The following is a 14,860-nucleotide window of genomic DNA, read 5'->3' on the forward strand; positions in this document are numbered from 1 at the left end:
TTGGCTCACTGCAACCTCTTGGGTTCAAGTGATTCTCCAGCCTCAGCCTCCTGAGTAGCTGGGATTACAGGCACCTACCATCATGCCCAGCTAATTTTTGTATTTTTAGTAGAGACAGGGTTTCACCATTTTGGCCAGGCTGGTCTTGAACTCCTGATCCTCAAGTGATCCGCCCACTTCAGCCTCCCAAAGTGCTGGGATTACAGGCGTGAGCCAGCACGCCTGGCCAGAAAGACTTTTTTTTTTTATTTTGAGACGGAGTTTTGCTCTGTTGCCAGGCTGGAGTGCAGTGGCACTGTCTCAGCCAACTAACTGCAACCTCCACCTCCCGGGTTCAAGTGATTCTCCTGCCTCAGCCTCCCGAGTAGCTGGGAATTACAGGCACATGCCACCACACCCAGCTAATTCTTTTGTATTTTTAGTAGAGACGGTTTTACATGTTGGCCAGGATGGTCTCTTATTTCTTGACCTCATGACTCACCCACCTCGGCCTCCCAAAGTGCTGGGATTACAGGCGTGAGCCACCGTGCCCGCCCAGCCCAGAAAGACATTTGAAAAGAACAGTGGTAGGCAGAGCTGCATGAAAACAATTTTCCAGTGTCAGTTTCTTCTAGCACCTGTGCTACCTAAATAGAGGGGAATATGGTTATAGTGGCTTCGCTTCAGTTCTGTATTTTAACTCAAGGCCGCTGTTAACTCAAAGCTCTCTTTCCTGCCAGAGTGTGGTACATTTATTTAAAACAAGTTTTTGTGTGCCTTATACGTGTTCAAAATACATACAGAACTCTGATTAGGGAGTGTTGTGAACATCTGGTTTCTGAGAATGAATCTAGGTTTCAAAGCCAAAGTCATTGTGGCCGCTCCTTTAGGAAAGTCATCTTTCTCCTATGAAGCAGTCATCCCCGGTATACTTGACTGAAATCCTGTGTTTTAGGAGGATTTGGGGGGTGCCCCTGTCCTCCCTTCCTCTCATTACATTGGGTCAAATTAGTTTCGGGTTTTTTTTTTTTTTTTTTTTTCACCACAAGCAGCAAACAACCCTCGGTAAGTTGTTAATTTAAGTGTCCCTGCATGTCTCTTACCACGTACTCCCTTCCCTTTTGTGTAAATAATTTACTTTCTACTCGTGATTAAATACCCTTGTCTGTGAGTGCATACACCCTACGTTGGGTAGGTGACCAGAGGGCCTTCAGCGGTGAGTCCCGGAACTGGGTTTTAGGGACCTGGGAGGGGAGGGAAGAGGGCGGGGTAGGCTGTGGGCGTCACTGAGTGGCCCCGCCCCTCCTTCCGCGACTCGGGCGCCGGTGGCGCCATCTTACCCGGCTGCGGGAGGGGTCACAGGTCAGTGCCGGACCCTCCGCGAGTGAAGGAAGACGAAGTGCGTGACCTGACCGGCTGTGGTGTTCCAGTCCCCACTGACCAGTAGGAGCAGCAGGGCGTCGGCTTGTGAGGCAGAGGGGTGGGGAGTGGCGACGGAGGAGCAGCTGGGGGTGGGGAGGGGGTTCGGAGGAGAATGGGGAGGGGGCGGAACCTCGGGTACCGCAGACGTGAGAGGACTCCTGCGGCCTAAGGGACCGCATCCCTTTCTTCCCAAAACTTTCTCCTTGTCCCTACTGTGCCGGGACCTAAATTTATTTGTATCTTTTTATTTTTCTCTTTGGAAAAAGTAAAACCTGTGATGTGTCATGTGACTGAACTGTTTAGGAGGGAGGGTGAAGATGTGGGGGGTTTCTTAGGGCCACCAGAAAGGGTGCAGTGGTGAGCAAGAGGGACAGGCCAGAGTATGTATGGAAAGGTAAGGCACTGGCTTGAGGGCTGTCGCCATGGTGTCTCCATCCTGGATTAAGCATTTCCTCCTCCTTTTCTAGGTGGCTTTTCCTCGGGGCAGCCCAGGAAGGCCCCAAGAGGACAATGGATTCTGGAACTCGCCCAGTTGGTAGCTGCTGTAGCAGCCCCGCTGGGCTCTCACGGGAGTACAAACTAGTGATGCTGGGTGCTGGTGGTGTAGGGAAGAGTGGTAGGTAACATTTTCCATTTGACAGGAAGCATGGATGAAAAGTACTTAAATGACCAGATGGGATACTTGCTATCTTGCAATGTTAATACTTAAAATTCTCTCTGTGGGTCACCTTTGTGAGGATTTGACTTTTATTTCTTCTTTTGAAGCCATGACCATGCAGTTCATCAGCCACCGATTCCCAGAAGATCATGATCCCACCATTGGTAAGCCAGATCATCACTTATATTTCCAAATATACCCCATAAAAATATCTTAATGACTATCAGTGGTTTCTAACTATTTATATTTTGAGCTTTTTTTGGAGTCTAATTCAGATTTATTTAGAAACAAGGGTATCAGCAATTGGTAAGCAACTGAATATTTCTTTTTTTTCAGACTTTATGTCATAAGCCATCTTTAGTCTTAGTCTCTTACTGAACATTAATGGGACAACTCTCTTTGTTGTATTTTTTTATGGTTGTATAAGGGCCACTTAACGAAGCCTTTTCTTGCTGTCACTTCTCTAAGGGTATGACTTGAGACTCGCTCAGTAACTGTGAGTCAGCTGGTTTGAACTTCCACAAAAGGAAGCAGAAAAACGAGTAGAGCCAGGCTGCTGAACTCTTACAACCCAGACATGCCAAGCCTGGACATCTTGCACTTCGAGCTCTTCATTTACTTCCTTATATCTTCAGTTCATTACATAGTAATGTCTTCTCTCATGTCTTTTTTTTTTTTTTTTTTTTTTTTTTTTTTTTGACATGGAGTCCCACACTGTCTCCCAGGCTGGAGTGCAATGGCGCGATCTCCGGTCACTGCAACCTCCGCCTCCCGGGTTCAAGCAATTCTCCTGCCTCAGCCTCCTGAGTAGCTGGGATTACAGGCGTCTGCCACCACACCCAGCTAATTTTTGTATTTTTAGTAGAGATGGGATTTCACTATGTTGGCCAGGCTGATCTCAAACTCCTGACCTCAAGTAATCCATCCACCTCGGCCTCCCAAAGTACTGGGATTACAGGTGTGAGCCACCGCGCCCAGCCCTCCGATGTCTTTTATGGTCCTTAACTCTTGTTGCAGAACGCTAGTAGAGTAAAAAAGTCATTTTGTTTGCTTTGACTTTTTTATTTTTTAATTGCTAGTCTCTACAAAGACTAAGAACATTACTGTTATTCCTAAACCATAAGGAAGCAGGTTTGATTCTAAGGGTTTATATCCTAATATGAAAGGAAAATGGATGTGGGAATGGGAGAGGGCACAGAAAGTCAGCTGTACTGTTATTTTCTTTTTCTTTTTTTTTTTTGGAGACGGTGTCTCACCCTGTTGCCCAGGCTGGAGTGCAGTGGCACGATCTCGGCTGACTACAAGCTCTACCTCCCAGGTTCATGCTGTTCTCCTGTCTCAGCCTCCCGAGTATCTGGGACTACAGGCGCCCGCCACCATGCCCTGCTAATTTTTTTTTGTATTTTTAGTAGAGATGGGATTTCACCGTGTTAGCCAGGATGGTCTCAATCTCCTGACCTCGTGATCCCCCCACCTCGGACTCCCAAAGTGCTGGGATTACAGGCGTGAGCCACTGCACCCGGCCTTGTTATTTTCAGTATGTGACACTCTTTGCTATGATCCTAGTTCTCTAGGAAGGATTTCCATTGGGTCAGGCCTCTGCTGCTCTGTTTCCCACAAAGCCAATAATGTTTTGTGGTGGCCCAGCTTTGGTATGGTCATTTCATACAGCAGATGATTCCAGGGATGGGAAAAATAGAAAAAGTCTTGACTTTTTCATGTACTATATCAAATTTAGAACATTGTTCAGAGATTCAGGCCGGGCGCGGTGGCTCATGCCTATAATCCCAGCACTTTGGGAGGTCGAGGTGGGTGGATCACCTGAGGTCAGGAGTTCGAGACCAGCCTGGCCAACATGGTGAAACCCCATCTCTACTAAAAATACCAAAACTAGCCGGGCGTGGTGGCGGGTGCCTGTAATCCCAGCTACTGCGGGGGCTGAGGCAGGAGAATTGCCTGAACCTGGGAGGCGGAGGTTGCAGTCAGCGGAGATAGCGCCATCACACTCCAGCCTGGGGGATAAGAGCGAGACTTTGTCTCAAAAAAATAAAAAAACATTGTTCAGAGATTCAAATTATGGCGGGAGTTCTAGGAATAAAATGAATTTAGGGCTTACGCATATTTACTTGAGACGTCCAGAAGCATCTTTTCCTTTCTTTTTTTTTTTTTTTGAGATGAAGTCTGGCTCTGTCACCCAGGCTGGAGTGCAGTGGCGCGGTCTTGGCTCACTGCAAGCTCTGCCTCCCGGGTTCACGCCATTCTTCTGCCTCAGCCTCCTGAGTAGCTGGGACTACAGGCGCCCGCCACCACGCCCGGCTAATTTTTTGTAGCTTTAGCAGAGATGGGGTTTCACTGTGTTAGCCAGGATGGTCTCGATCTCCTGACCTCGTGATCCGCCTGCCTCAGCCTCCCAAAGTGCTGGAATTACAGGCGTGACCCACTGCGCCCGGCCGCATCTTTTCCTTTCTTTAAAGTAAAACTCAAATACTCGTCTCCTGTAAGAGTTATCTGTTTTAATCAATTTTCCTCCAGTTAACTACTCTCCTGGCAATATTAACTGATTCAACAGCAAATACTTATGTCTCCTGAGTTTCTATTATGTGCCAAGCACTGCTTACCCTCAGGGTACAGTGGTGATCAAAAAGATGAGGTTTCTGTTCTTGAGTTTATAATTTAGTGCATTTGATTTCCAGCTCTGGCTGTAAACTCAGAAAAACTTTACATTGTAACTGGTAGAGATATAAAAGCATACAAGGCCGGGCACGGAGGCTTACGCCTGTAATCCTAAGCCTGTAATCCTGTAATTGAAGCACTTTAGGAGGCCTAGGCACCTGAGGTCAGGAGTTCAAGACTAGCCTGGCCAACATGGTAAAACCCCGTCTCTACTGAAAATACAAAAATTAGCTGGGCGTGTTACTGCTGCATGCCTGTAATCCCAGCTACTCAGGAAGCTGAGGTGGGAGAATTCCTTGAACCCAGGAGGCAGAGGTTGCAGTGAGCCGAGATTGCACCACTGCACTCTGGCCTGAGCAACAGAGTGAGACTTTGCCTCAAAAAAAAAAAAAAAAAAAAAAGCATATGAATGTGTGCATGTGTATATATAAATTATATACACAAGTGCATGTGTATGTGTAGCTAAAATATTATGAAACTTTACCTCACTGCATCTGGTGCACTCTGATATTTTCTTTTTTTTTTGAGACAGGGTCTCACTCTGTTGCCCAGGCTGGAGTGCGGTGTTGTGATCTTGGCTCACTGCAACCTGGACCCCCTGGGTTCAAGTGATCCTCCCACCTCACCCTACCAAATACCTGGGACTGCAGGCATAGGCCACTAAGCCCAGTTAATATTTTTGGTTTTTTAGTAGAGATGAGGTCTTGCTCTGTTGCCCAGGCTGGTCTCAAACTCCTGAGCTCAAGTGATCCTCCCTCCTGGACCTCCCAAAGCACTGAGATTACAGGCGTGAGAGCCACCGTACCTCACCCACTCTGGTATTTTCTTTTTTTTTTTTTTTTTGAGATGGAGAATTTTGCTCCTGTTGCCCAGGCTAGAGTCCAGTGGCACAATCTTGGCTCACTGCAACCTCCGCCTCCCAGTTCAAGCGATTCTCCTGCCTCAGCCTCCCAAGTAGCTGGGATTACAGGCGCCTGTGACCACATCCAGATAATTTTTGTGTTTTTAGTAGAGATGGGGTTTCACCACATTGGCCAGGCTGGTCTTGAACTCCTGACCTCAGGTGATCCACCCACCTCAGCCTCCCAAAGTGCTGGGATTACAGGCGTGAACCACTGCGCCCGGCCTGGTATTTTCTATTTTTATTTACGTTTCTGCTTGTTTATTTTAATGCTGGTCCCGGCCCATTAAGTACATTTCACAACTCACTAATCCTAATGAATAATTGAGAAGCATTGATTTAATGAGCTCTTCATCTTTGAGGAAGAGTCAGAAGCAGGAATTCAAGAAAAAATGTTAAAAGGAAATACATTGAGATGTAAGCAGCAGTTGTTAAGTGAATGAAATATTGAGTGGTTTTTTTTCTCTTTTTAATTTTCTATATTTTCCAAGATTACTATAGTAATATGCATAAAGAAATTTGCTTTCAGAAAAGAGAAATTACGAAACTGTGGATTATTTAGAAAATAGTCAATTAGACCGGGTGCGGTGGCTCACGCCTGTAATCCCAACACTTTGGGAGGCTGAGGCAGGTGGATCATTTGAGGTCAGGCGTTCAAGACCAGCCTGGCCAACATGGTGAAACCCTGTCTATACTAAAACTACAGAAATTAGCTGGGCAGTAGTGGCATGTGCCTGTAATCCCAGCTACTCAGGAGGCTGAGGCAGGAGAATCCCTTGAGCCTGGGAGGCAGAAGTTGTGGTGAGCCGAGATCATGCCACTGCACTCCAGTCTGGGTGATAGAGTGAGACCCTGTCTCAAAAAAAAAAAAAAAAAAAGTGAATTATATTTTTTTTCCTTTTTTGTAGTAATGAGGAGGAAGTATAACACATGGTTAATAATGCTTTTCAGTTCAGCAGTCTTGGGTTTTAATCCTCATTCTGTCACTAATTAACTAATTTAGAGAAGACATTAATATTTTCAAGTTGAATTCTTTAGCTGTAAAATGGAGGTAATAATGCCTACTTTATTGAATTATTGTGATTATTGAAGAATTAATATATATAAGCTACTTAGTATAATATTTGGTAGATAATAACTATTTAATAAATGGTAAAGTTACTTTTCAGGCCTAATTTCTGTTTTTTTCCCCTAAGAGATGGGGTCTCCGCTGGGTGCAGTGGCCCACACCTGTAATACCAGCACTTTGGGAGGCCAAGACAGGAGGATTGTTTCAACCCAGGAGTTCGAGACTAGCCTGGACAATATTGCAAAACCCTATGTCTACCAAAAATACAAAAAATTAGCCAGACATGATGGTAGCACGCCTGTAGTTCCAGCTACTTGGGAGGCCGAGGTGGGAGAATCACTGGAGCCTGGGAAGTCAAGGCTACAGTGAACCGAGATTGCACCACTGCACTCCAGCCTGGGTGACAGTGAGACCCTGTCTCAGGAAAAAAAAAAGATGAGCTCTTGCTGTGTTGCCCAGGCTGGTCTTGAACTCCTGGGCTCAAACAATACTCCTGTCTCAGTCTCCCAAGTATCTGGGATTATAGGCAGTCACCACTGTGCCCAGCTGGCCTAATTTTTTTAAGAAAGACATCTTCTCAGAATCCTTTTTTAGCTTAGAATTGTAGGCGAAATCTTCAGCTATGAATAAACTACATCATCACCTATGTGGAAAAAAAAACTTCAGCTGAAGACTCAGTTTATGTATCTCAGTGGATTTAGCATGCTTCCTGAGAAAATGTGGGCATTTAACGAATTTGGATACAATGTACTACTCTGTAAGATGAGTTTTAAATAGGCATTTCTTCCTGCATTTATGACTTTATAGTACACCTTTCTTCCCTCCTGTAGAAGATGCTTATAAGATCAGGATCCGTATTGATGATGAGCCTGCCAATCTGGACATTTTGGATACAGCTGGACAGGTATTAAATCCCAGAATGTTATGAGTAAAGGCTTTTTTACTCTAGCAAAGGGGAGGGGAAGTCCTACGCAGAGAAGATCACTAGTTTATCTCTCTTAATTTTTCATGCACTCTGACTCAGGATAGCAGGTAATTGACATGCATTTTCTTTAATCTGAAAGAAATAGCTAATTGTGTGTGTAGTTGCGCTAGATTGCGTCAATACATAATGACCCTTGTTTCCCTCTAGGCAGAGTTTACAGCCATGCGGGACCAGTATATGAGGGCAGGAGAAGGGTTTATCATCTGTTACTCTATCACGGATCGTCGAAGTTTCCATGAAGTTCGTGAGTTTAAACAGCTTATTTATCGAGTCCGACGTACAGATGATACACCTGTGGTTCTTGTGGGAAACAAGTCAGATCTCAAACAGCTAAGACAGGTGAGGATAGAGAAGAAAATACTGTCTATAATCTTGTACAATTAGTCATTTTTGTTTCTTGGCTTACAGATTCTTGGCTTGGCTTACAGATTTTTTTTGCCTTAAAATAGAAAATCAGACTGGGTGAGGTGGCTCACACCAGCACTTTGTGGGGCCAAGGTGGGCAGGTTACTTAAGGTCAGGAGTTTGAGACCAGCCTGAGCAACATGGCGAAACCCCATCTCTACAAAAAATACAAAAAAACATAGCTGGGCATAGTGGTGCATGCACATGTGGTCCCAGCTAGTTGGGAGGCTGAGGTGGGAGGATCCCTTGACCTGGGGAGGTGGAAGTTGCAGTGAGGTTGGGGCTACAACTCACTGCAGTCTCTACCTCCCCAGCTTAAGCAATCATCCCAGTTCAGCTTTGAGGGTAGCTGGGACCACAGGCATGTGCCACGACTCCCAGCGAATTGTTTTTACTTTTTGTGGAGACAGGATCTCACTATGTTGCCCAGGCTGATCTTGAACACCTGGACTCAGGTGATCCTCCTGCCTTGGCCTCCCAAAGTGTTGGGATTACAAGTGTGAGCCACCTCACCTGGCTGGAAGTAGTTTGATATTAGTCAAATTCATAATGCTTCTCTGTTAATCTCCATTGGAAAAAATTTTTAGGGATTTATATATAACATGTTCATTGCAAGGCCATTTATGGTAGCAGAAAATGAGAAACAGTCTAACTGTCCAAAAGTAGAAATTATGGCATATCCATAATTAGATGTATCAATTATGGGCTCCTAATAGTTTTCAATATTTTAGTGTAAGCATATATCTCTTTCCCTTCCTTTGTGTTTCTTTTTTTTTTTTGAGACGGAGTCTCACTCTGTTGCCTAGGCTGGAGTGCAGTGGCACAATCTCGGCTCACTGCAACCTCCTCCTCCTGGGTTCAAGCGAGTCTCCTGCCTTAGCCTCCTGAGTAGCTGGGATTACAGGTGCATGCCACCATGCCCGGCTAATTTTTTGTTTTGAGACGGAGTCTCGCTGTGTCACCCAGGCTGGAGTGCAGTGGCACGATCTCTGCTCACTGCAAGCTCCACCTCCCGGGTTCATGCCATTCTCCTGCCTCAGCCTCCCGAGTAGCTGGGACTACAGGCGCCCGCCACCATACCTGGCTAATTTTTTGTATTTTTAGTGAGATGGGGTTTCACTGTGTTAGCCAGGATGGTCTTGATCTCGTGACCTCGTGATCCGCCTGCCTCGGCCTCCCAAAGTGCTGGGATTACAGGCATGAGCCACTACGCCTGGCCTAATTTTTGTATTTTTAAGTAGAGATGGGGTTTCACCGTGTTGGTCAGGCTGGTCTCAAACTCCTGACCTCATGATCTGCCCACCTTGGCCTTCCAAAGTGCTGGAATTACAGGTGTAAGCCACCACGCCCAGCTTTCTTTTTTTTTTAATTTTTATTTTAATTTTGTTTTGAGACAGAGTCTCACCGTTGCCCAGGCTGGAGTGCAGTGGCGCAATCTAGGCTCACTGCAACCTCTCTGACTCCTGAGTTCAAGCGATTCTCCTGCCTCAGCTTCCTGAGTAGCTAGGATTACATGTGCCTGCCACCACATCCAGCTACTTTTTGTATTTTAGTAGAGATGGGGTTTCACCATGTTGGCCAGGCTGGTCTTGAAGTCCTGACATCAGGTGATCCACCCACCTTGGCCTCCCAAAGTGCTGGGATTATAGATGTGAGCCACTGCACCCAGCGTTTTTTTGTTTTGTTTTGTTTTTTAGACAGAGTTTCACTCTTATCACCCAGGCTGGAGTGCAGTGGCATGATGTTGGCTCACTGCAACCTCTGCCTCAGCCTCCCAAGTAGCTGGGACTACAGGCGCCTGCCACCATGCCCGGCTAATTTTTTTTTATTTTTAGTAGAGATGGAGTTTCACCGTGTTAGCCAGGATGGTCTCGATCGCCTGACCTCATGATCCCGCCCACCTCTGCCTCCAAAGTGCTGGGATTACAGGCGTGAGCCACCGCACCCAACTTTTTTTTTTCTTGAGACAGGGTCTTGCTCTGTCACTGAGGCTGGAGTGCAGTGGCGCAAACATGGCTTACTGCAGCCTTGACCTCCTGGGCTCAAGCGATCCTCTTACCTCAGCCTCCTGAGTAGCTGGGACCACAGGTGTATACCACCACATCCAACTAATTTTTTTTTTTTTTTTTTTTGAGACGGAGTCTGGCTCTGTTGCCCAGGCTGGAGTGCGACACCTGGAGTGCAGTGCCGCGATCTCGGCTCACTGTAACCTCCACCTCCCAGGTTTAAGCAATTCTCCTGCCTCAGCCTCACGAGTAACTGGGATTACAGGTGCCCAACACCATGCCCAGCTAGTTTTTTTTTAGTGGAGGCACGGTTTTGCCATGTTGACCAGGCTGGTCTCGAACCCCAGACCTCAAGTGATCCACCTGCCTCGGCCTCCCAAAGTGTTGGGATTACAGGCGTGAGCCACCGCTCCCGGCCCCAGCTAAATTTTTTAAAATTTTGTAAAAATAGGGTCTCACCATATTGCCCAGGTTGGTCTCAAGTTCCCGGGCTCAAGCAGTCCTCCCACCTCAGCCTCCCAAAGTTCTGGAATTACAGGTGTGAGCCACCAAGCCCAGCCTATTTCTCTTTCTTAAAATAAAAAGTATGGGGAAAATTAAGATTGTGTATTTGATATCTAAAACTATTCCCTGTTCCAAAAAGTATCTTAAAAATAGACTAGAGACCAGGCACGGTGGCCCACGCCTGTAATCCCAGTACTTTGGGAGGCCGAGGTGGGCAGATCACCTGAGGTTAGGAGTTCACAACCAACCTGACCAACATGGAGAAACCCCGTCTCTACTAAAAATACAAAATTAGCCAGGTGTGGTGGTGCATGCCTGTAATCTCAGCTACTCAGGAGGCTGAGGCAGGAGAATCACTTGAACCCGGGAGGCCGAGGTTGCGGTGAGCCATGATCACGCCATTGCACTCCAATCTGGGCAACAAGAACGAAACTGTCTCAAAAAAAAAAAAAAGTTGACTAGAAATAGAATCATCATTTGAAGGCAGAAGAAACCTTAGAAGTAATCTAGCCTCCTAAAATTACAAAAATTAGTGCTATATGCTTGAACACTTCCAGAGTTGAGAAGCTTTCTTTGTGTTAAGGTGGTGGTGCATTCAGGTTTTTGGACAATTTAATTGTTTTTCACCATTACTTTTTCTCATATTTTGCCTTTAAAGGTCACCAAGGAAGAAGGATTGGCCTTGGCCCGAGAATTCAGCTGTCCCTTTTTTGAGACATCTGCTGCATACCGCTACTATATTGATGACGTTTTCCATGCCCTTGTCCGGGAGATACGTAGGAAAGAAAAGGAGGCAGTACTGGCCATGGAGAAAAAATCTAAGCCCAAAAACAGTGTATGGAAGAGGCTAAAATCACCATTCCGGAAGAAGAAAGATTCAGTAACTTGAAGAGAAGATGTGAAGTGTTTATCTGTGAACTGCAGTGCTGTATCAAAGCAGTCCAGTAACCTGCAGTACTGAGTATGGTGCTTGCTCTTTCTCCTAACTGATAAGAGGGACATGCCTACTAGGAGTTTTTAATGATGTGGTATTTAAAGTATTGTCTCTTAGTTAAGTATGATTTATTAACCCAGTGGAGCACTGTCTGCTTTTAAATTGTCACATTAGAATTTGATCTACCAATGTTTTGGGTTCTGTTGCGCTATTAATTAATTAATGTAAATTTGTTTATACCCAGGAGAATATGTATACCATGTGTGTTCGACTAAGTTCACAAGGGAAGTTTTTGGCTCTGCACTCCACATTATCCTTCAATTTCAATTTCCTGGGACTATCCCAGAGAAAGACCTCAGTCTCTTCTATTCACACTATGCTTCCTAGAGACTGAACAAAAATCATGTAGGGAAATTGGGGCTAATGAGATCAGTGCCAAATTTCAGCAGATACCTGTGGGGCTGACACCTGTTGCAGACTGTGGAGTGGTGAGATTTGGGAAAGTTGGACTATATGTTTGCAGGGACTTAAAAAGATAGGTTCAGAACAGTATTCTCAGTACAAGCTTCGCTTTTCTAAGAAGTACACATTTGGCCCAAATTCACTGGGATAAGTGAGAACGGCCAGAAGCACATAAAATGTGATGAAGGTTTCTCCTGGGAACCTTATTTTACGCTTCATTTCAGGGTTTTATTTTTTTTACCTTCAAAGGTAGACATTTTGGGAATCATAACTGTATTACTAAACGTGTTTAATCAAAATTCATAGTTGGATCAGCCATTGCCTTGTAAAGGTTTATTTTTTCCCCACAGATGCACACACCAACACATTTATATTAATTGCTTCCTCCCACTTTGTGCTCTGTAAAAGAGCTACAGCTGGCAAGATGTTTTTTTGGCCCTTCATCACTGATTGCATTTTCCATACAGAAGAGACATCAGGGGTGTGGGTAAAATTGTGTGTGTTCCTCCTTGACGTGGACAATCACTAGACTCGGTGCTCTGAGAAAATCTGCTATTTCTGTTTAATGGGTCAGTCTTAAAGCTTTAAAATTCACATAGGTGGAGTTTCTCATCTGAAGATTTCTTTACAAGGACTTTGCTAAGTTCACCTCAGGGTTATCTGAGCCTTGACCAAGTTTATCCTAAGGGAATACCACTTTGCTCCCTGTGCATAGTTTAGGAACTGTAGTCCTAGGAAGAAACAGCTTTAAATATTGGTAGTGAGTTGTCTGTTTTAAGATCAGGACTGTTTTGATATCTGACCTTGTTATATGCGGAGAGTAGATGCAAAAATGCTAAGAGTAATGCATCCTGTATTGAATATTAAATGTCACTGAAGTAATGTTTGTGTCGACTAGAAACGTAAGATGACTTGTGTAGCACCTCTTTATAAGCACACAGCTCATCTTAATATTTTCCATTTTTATTAGAGGAAGTAGGACAGAGTTGTGTTTTTCTTTATAAAACTAATGATAAACTAGATTTTTTAAAAAGTGACTGTTAGAACTTTTTTAGCTCTGAGTAGTGGTCCCTTTTTAAACTCCTGGAAACATTTTTGTTACCAAATAAATCATGTTTTATGGTACTCAGCCATCCAAAAGTGAAAGACCTAGAATTTGATTCTGTGTAGGACAAAAATCTCACAGGAACTATAGCACTTTGGAAAAGCATCAAAGTAGAAAAAAGATACAGTGCAATTCTATTATGAGAATGTTTTACATTTAAACTGGTTTAGCACCTTTTAAGTTTAAAGCGCATAGCTTCTTATTACTAGTGACCTAGGGAATTGTTATTAACATTAAGCCATATATATATATATATTTTTTTTTTTTAAATAGAGATGAGGTTTCACTATGTTGCCCAGGCTGATCTCGAACTCCTAGGCTCAAGCAGTCCTCCCAATATGCTGGGATTACAGGCATGAGCCCCCACCTGGTCCAAGCAAGAAATTGACACTATATAATGATTTAAGGTAGTCAGGCAGTAGAAACATTGCCAGAAGGATAGAAAGGAATTTGGATTATATATAAGGAAAATAACAAATTGGTGTTTTTAAGACTATCACTGTCATATATTAGATCCTTGTATTAGTCCATCCATTAATATTAGTTCTATTTGTGGTGCTAGGTAGTTTGACAGGTATGATATGCATAAGTCATAGTTCTATTCTTAGTGTCATAAAGTGTAGCTAATTTATAAGCTCTAAGTAATCAGCTTTATCTAATTTGAGGGCATTAAAATTACTGCCTAGAACTTTGAAAAGAGAAAAATTCAGGGATAAGTTGAAAGGCACTGGAACTGTTCATGCCCATACCAGACCAGTAAATTATAAGATCCAGATGTTAATGTCCAGAATTAGCTGTTTAGAATTCAGAGGGGACATACGTTTTAACTTTGTCATATATTAGCAAGAATTGGTCTACTGTGATGTTTGGGGAGGAGGAGGGGGAAAATTTTTTTAATGCACTTGTATGTGAAGACAGTTTGTATGACATAATACAAAACTTTTAAACAACTTGGGCTTTCCTTTGCTTCCCTATCAGTGGGTAGAGTTTTTGGAATCATTGCAAAAGAGTTGTTTTAAGAAAAACATAACCATGAGATGTGATATTCTTTGGAATCATTGCAAAAGAGTTGTTTTAAGAAAAACATAACCATGAGATGTGATATTCTGCAAAATATGAATTCAAAAAATTTGAGTGCCCACCATGAACAAAACACCCATGTCAAGTGCTAGGGAGCATGCCATGGAATCCCCCTTCATTTGAAGAGATTACCTCTTGGGAGGAGACAGGAAAAACACATATGGAGAATGACAGCACATTTGCTACCTGATCAAGGGTTACTTAAAGTTGTTGTAAGTAAATACACTAAATGAAAAGTGGAAGAATGATAATTTTTTTTTTTTTTTTTGAGACAGAGTCTCGCTCTGTCGCCCAGGCTGGAGTACAGTGGCGCGATCTTGGCTCCCGGCAAGCTCCGCCTCCTGTGTTCACGCCATTCTCCTGCCTCAGCCTCCCGAGTAGCTGGGACTACAGGCGCCCGCCACCACGCCCAGCTAATTTTTTGTATTTTTTAGTAGAGACAGGGTTTCACCGTGTTAGCCAGGATGGTCTCGATCTCCTGACCTTGTGATCCGCCCATCTCAGCCTCCCAAAGTGCTGGGATTACAGGCGTGAACCACCGCGCCCGGCCAAGAATGATAACTTTTTACCTGAAGGTCATTTAATCTCCATTACTGTAAATGGGCACCAGTGTTGGTAGAGAGGACCTAGTTTGGGCGTTAAACAAATGGATTGTTTTGTTTTGAGACAGAGTCTTA

General features: G+C 44.3%; 1 protein-coding gene across 4 annotated transcripts; it reads left to right on the plus strand.

The window, feature by feature from the left end:
- The first annotated feature begins 1,255 nt into the window (after positions 1-1,255).
- On the plus strand, positions 1,256-14,053 carry RIT1 (Ras like without CAAX 1). Of its 4 annotated transcripts, none has more exons than XM_063655338.1 (6): positions 1,256-1,459; positions 1,869-2,017; positions 2,167-2,223; positions 7,533-7,606; positions 7,835-8,026; positions 11,261-14,053. In XM_063655338.1, exons 2-6 carry the CDS (start codon positions 1,912-1,914, stop codon positions 11,489-11,491), a joined length of 660 nt encoding a protein of 219 aa, XP_063511408.1. In that variant the 5' UTR covers positions 1,256-1,459; positions 1,869-1,911; the 3' UTR covers positions 11,492-14,053. The 4 variants fall into 4 exon arrangements, with proteins under 4 accessions (XP_063511408.1, XP_054314274.1, XP_054314282.1 ...); XM_054458299.2 differs by having other exon boundaries at positions 1,256-1,446; XM_054458307.2 differs by having other exon boundaries at positions 1,256-1,422.
- The last annotated feature ends 807 nt before the right edge of the window (positions 14,054-14,860 follow it).

Source organism: Pongo pygmaeus, chromosome 1, assembly GCF_028885625.2.
Source record: "Pongo pygmaeus isolate AG05252 chromosome 1, NHGRI_mPonPyg2-v2.0_pri, whole genome shotgun sequence".
NCBI classification, from domain to species: Eukaryota; Metazoa; Chordata; class Mammalia; order Primates; family Hominidae; genus Pongo; species Pongo pygmaeus.

Coding starts and splice junctions, on each gene's coding strand:
- RIT1 (XM_054458292.2), top strand. Junction 2,018..2,166: donor TGGTGGTGTAGGGAAGAGTG/GTAGGTAACATT, acceptor CTTCTTTTGAAG/CCATGACCATGCAGTTCATC. Junction 7,607..7,834: donor TTTTGGATACAGCTGGACAG/GTATTAAATCCC, acceptor GTTTCCCTCTAG/GCAGAGTTTACAGCCATGCG.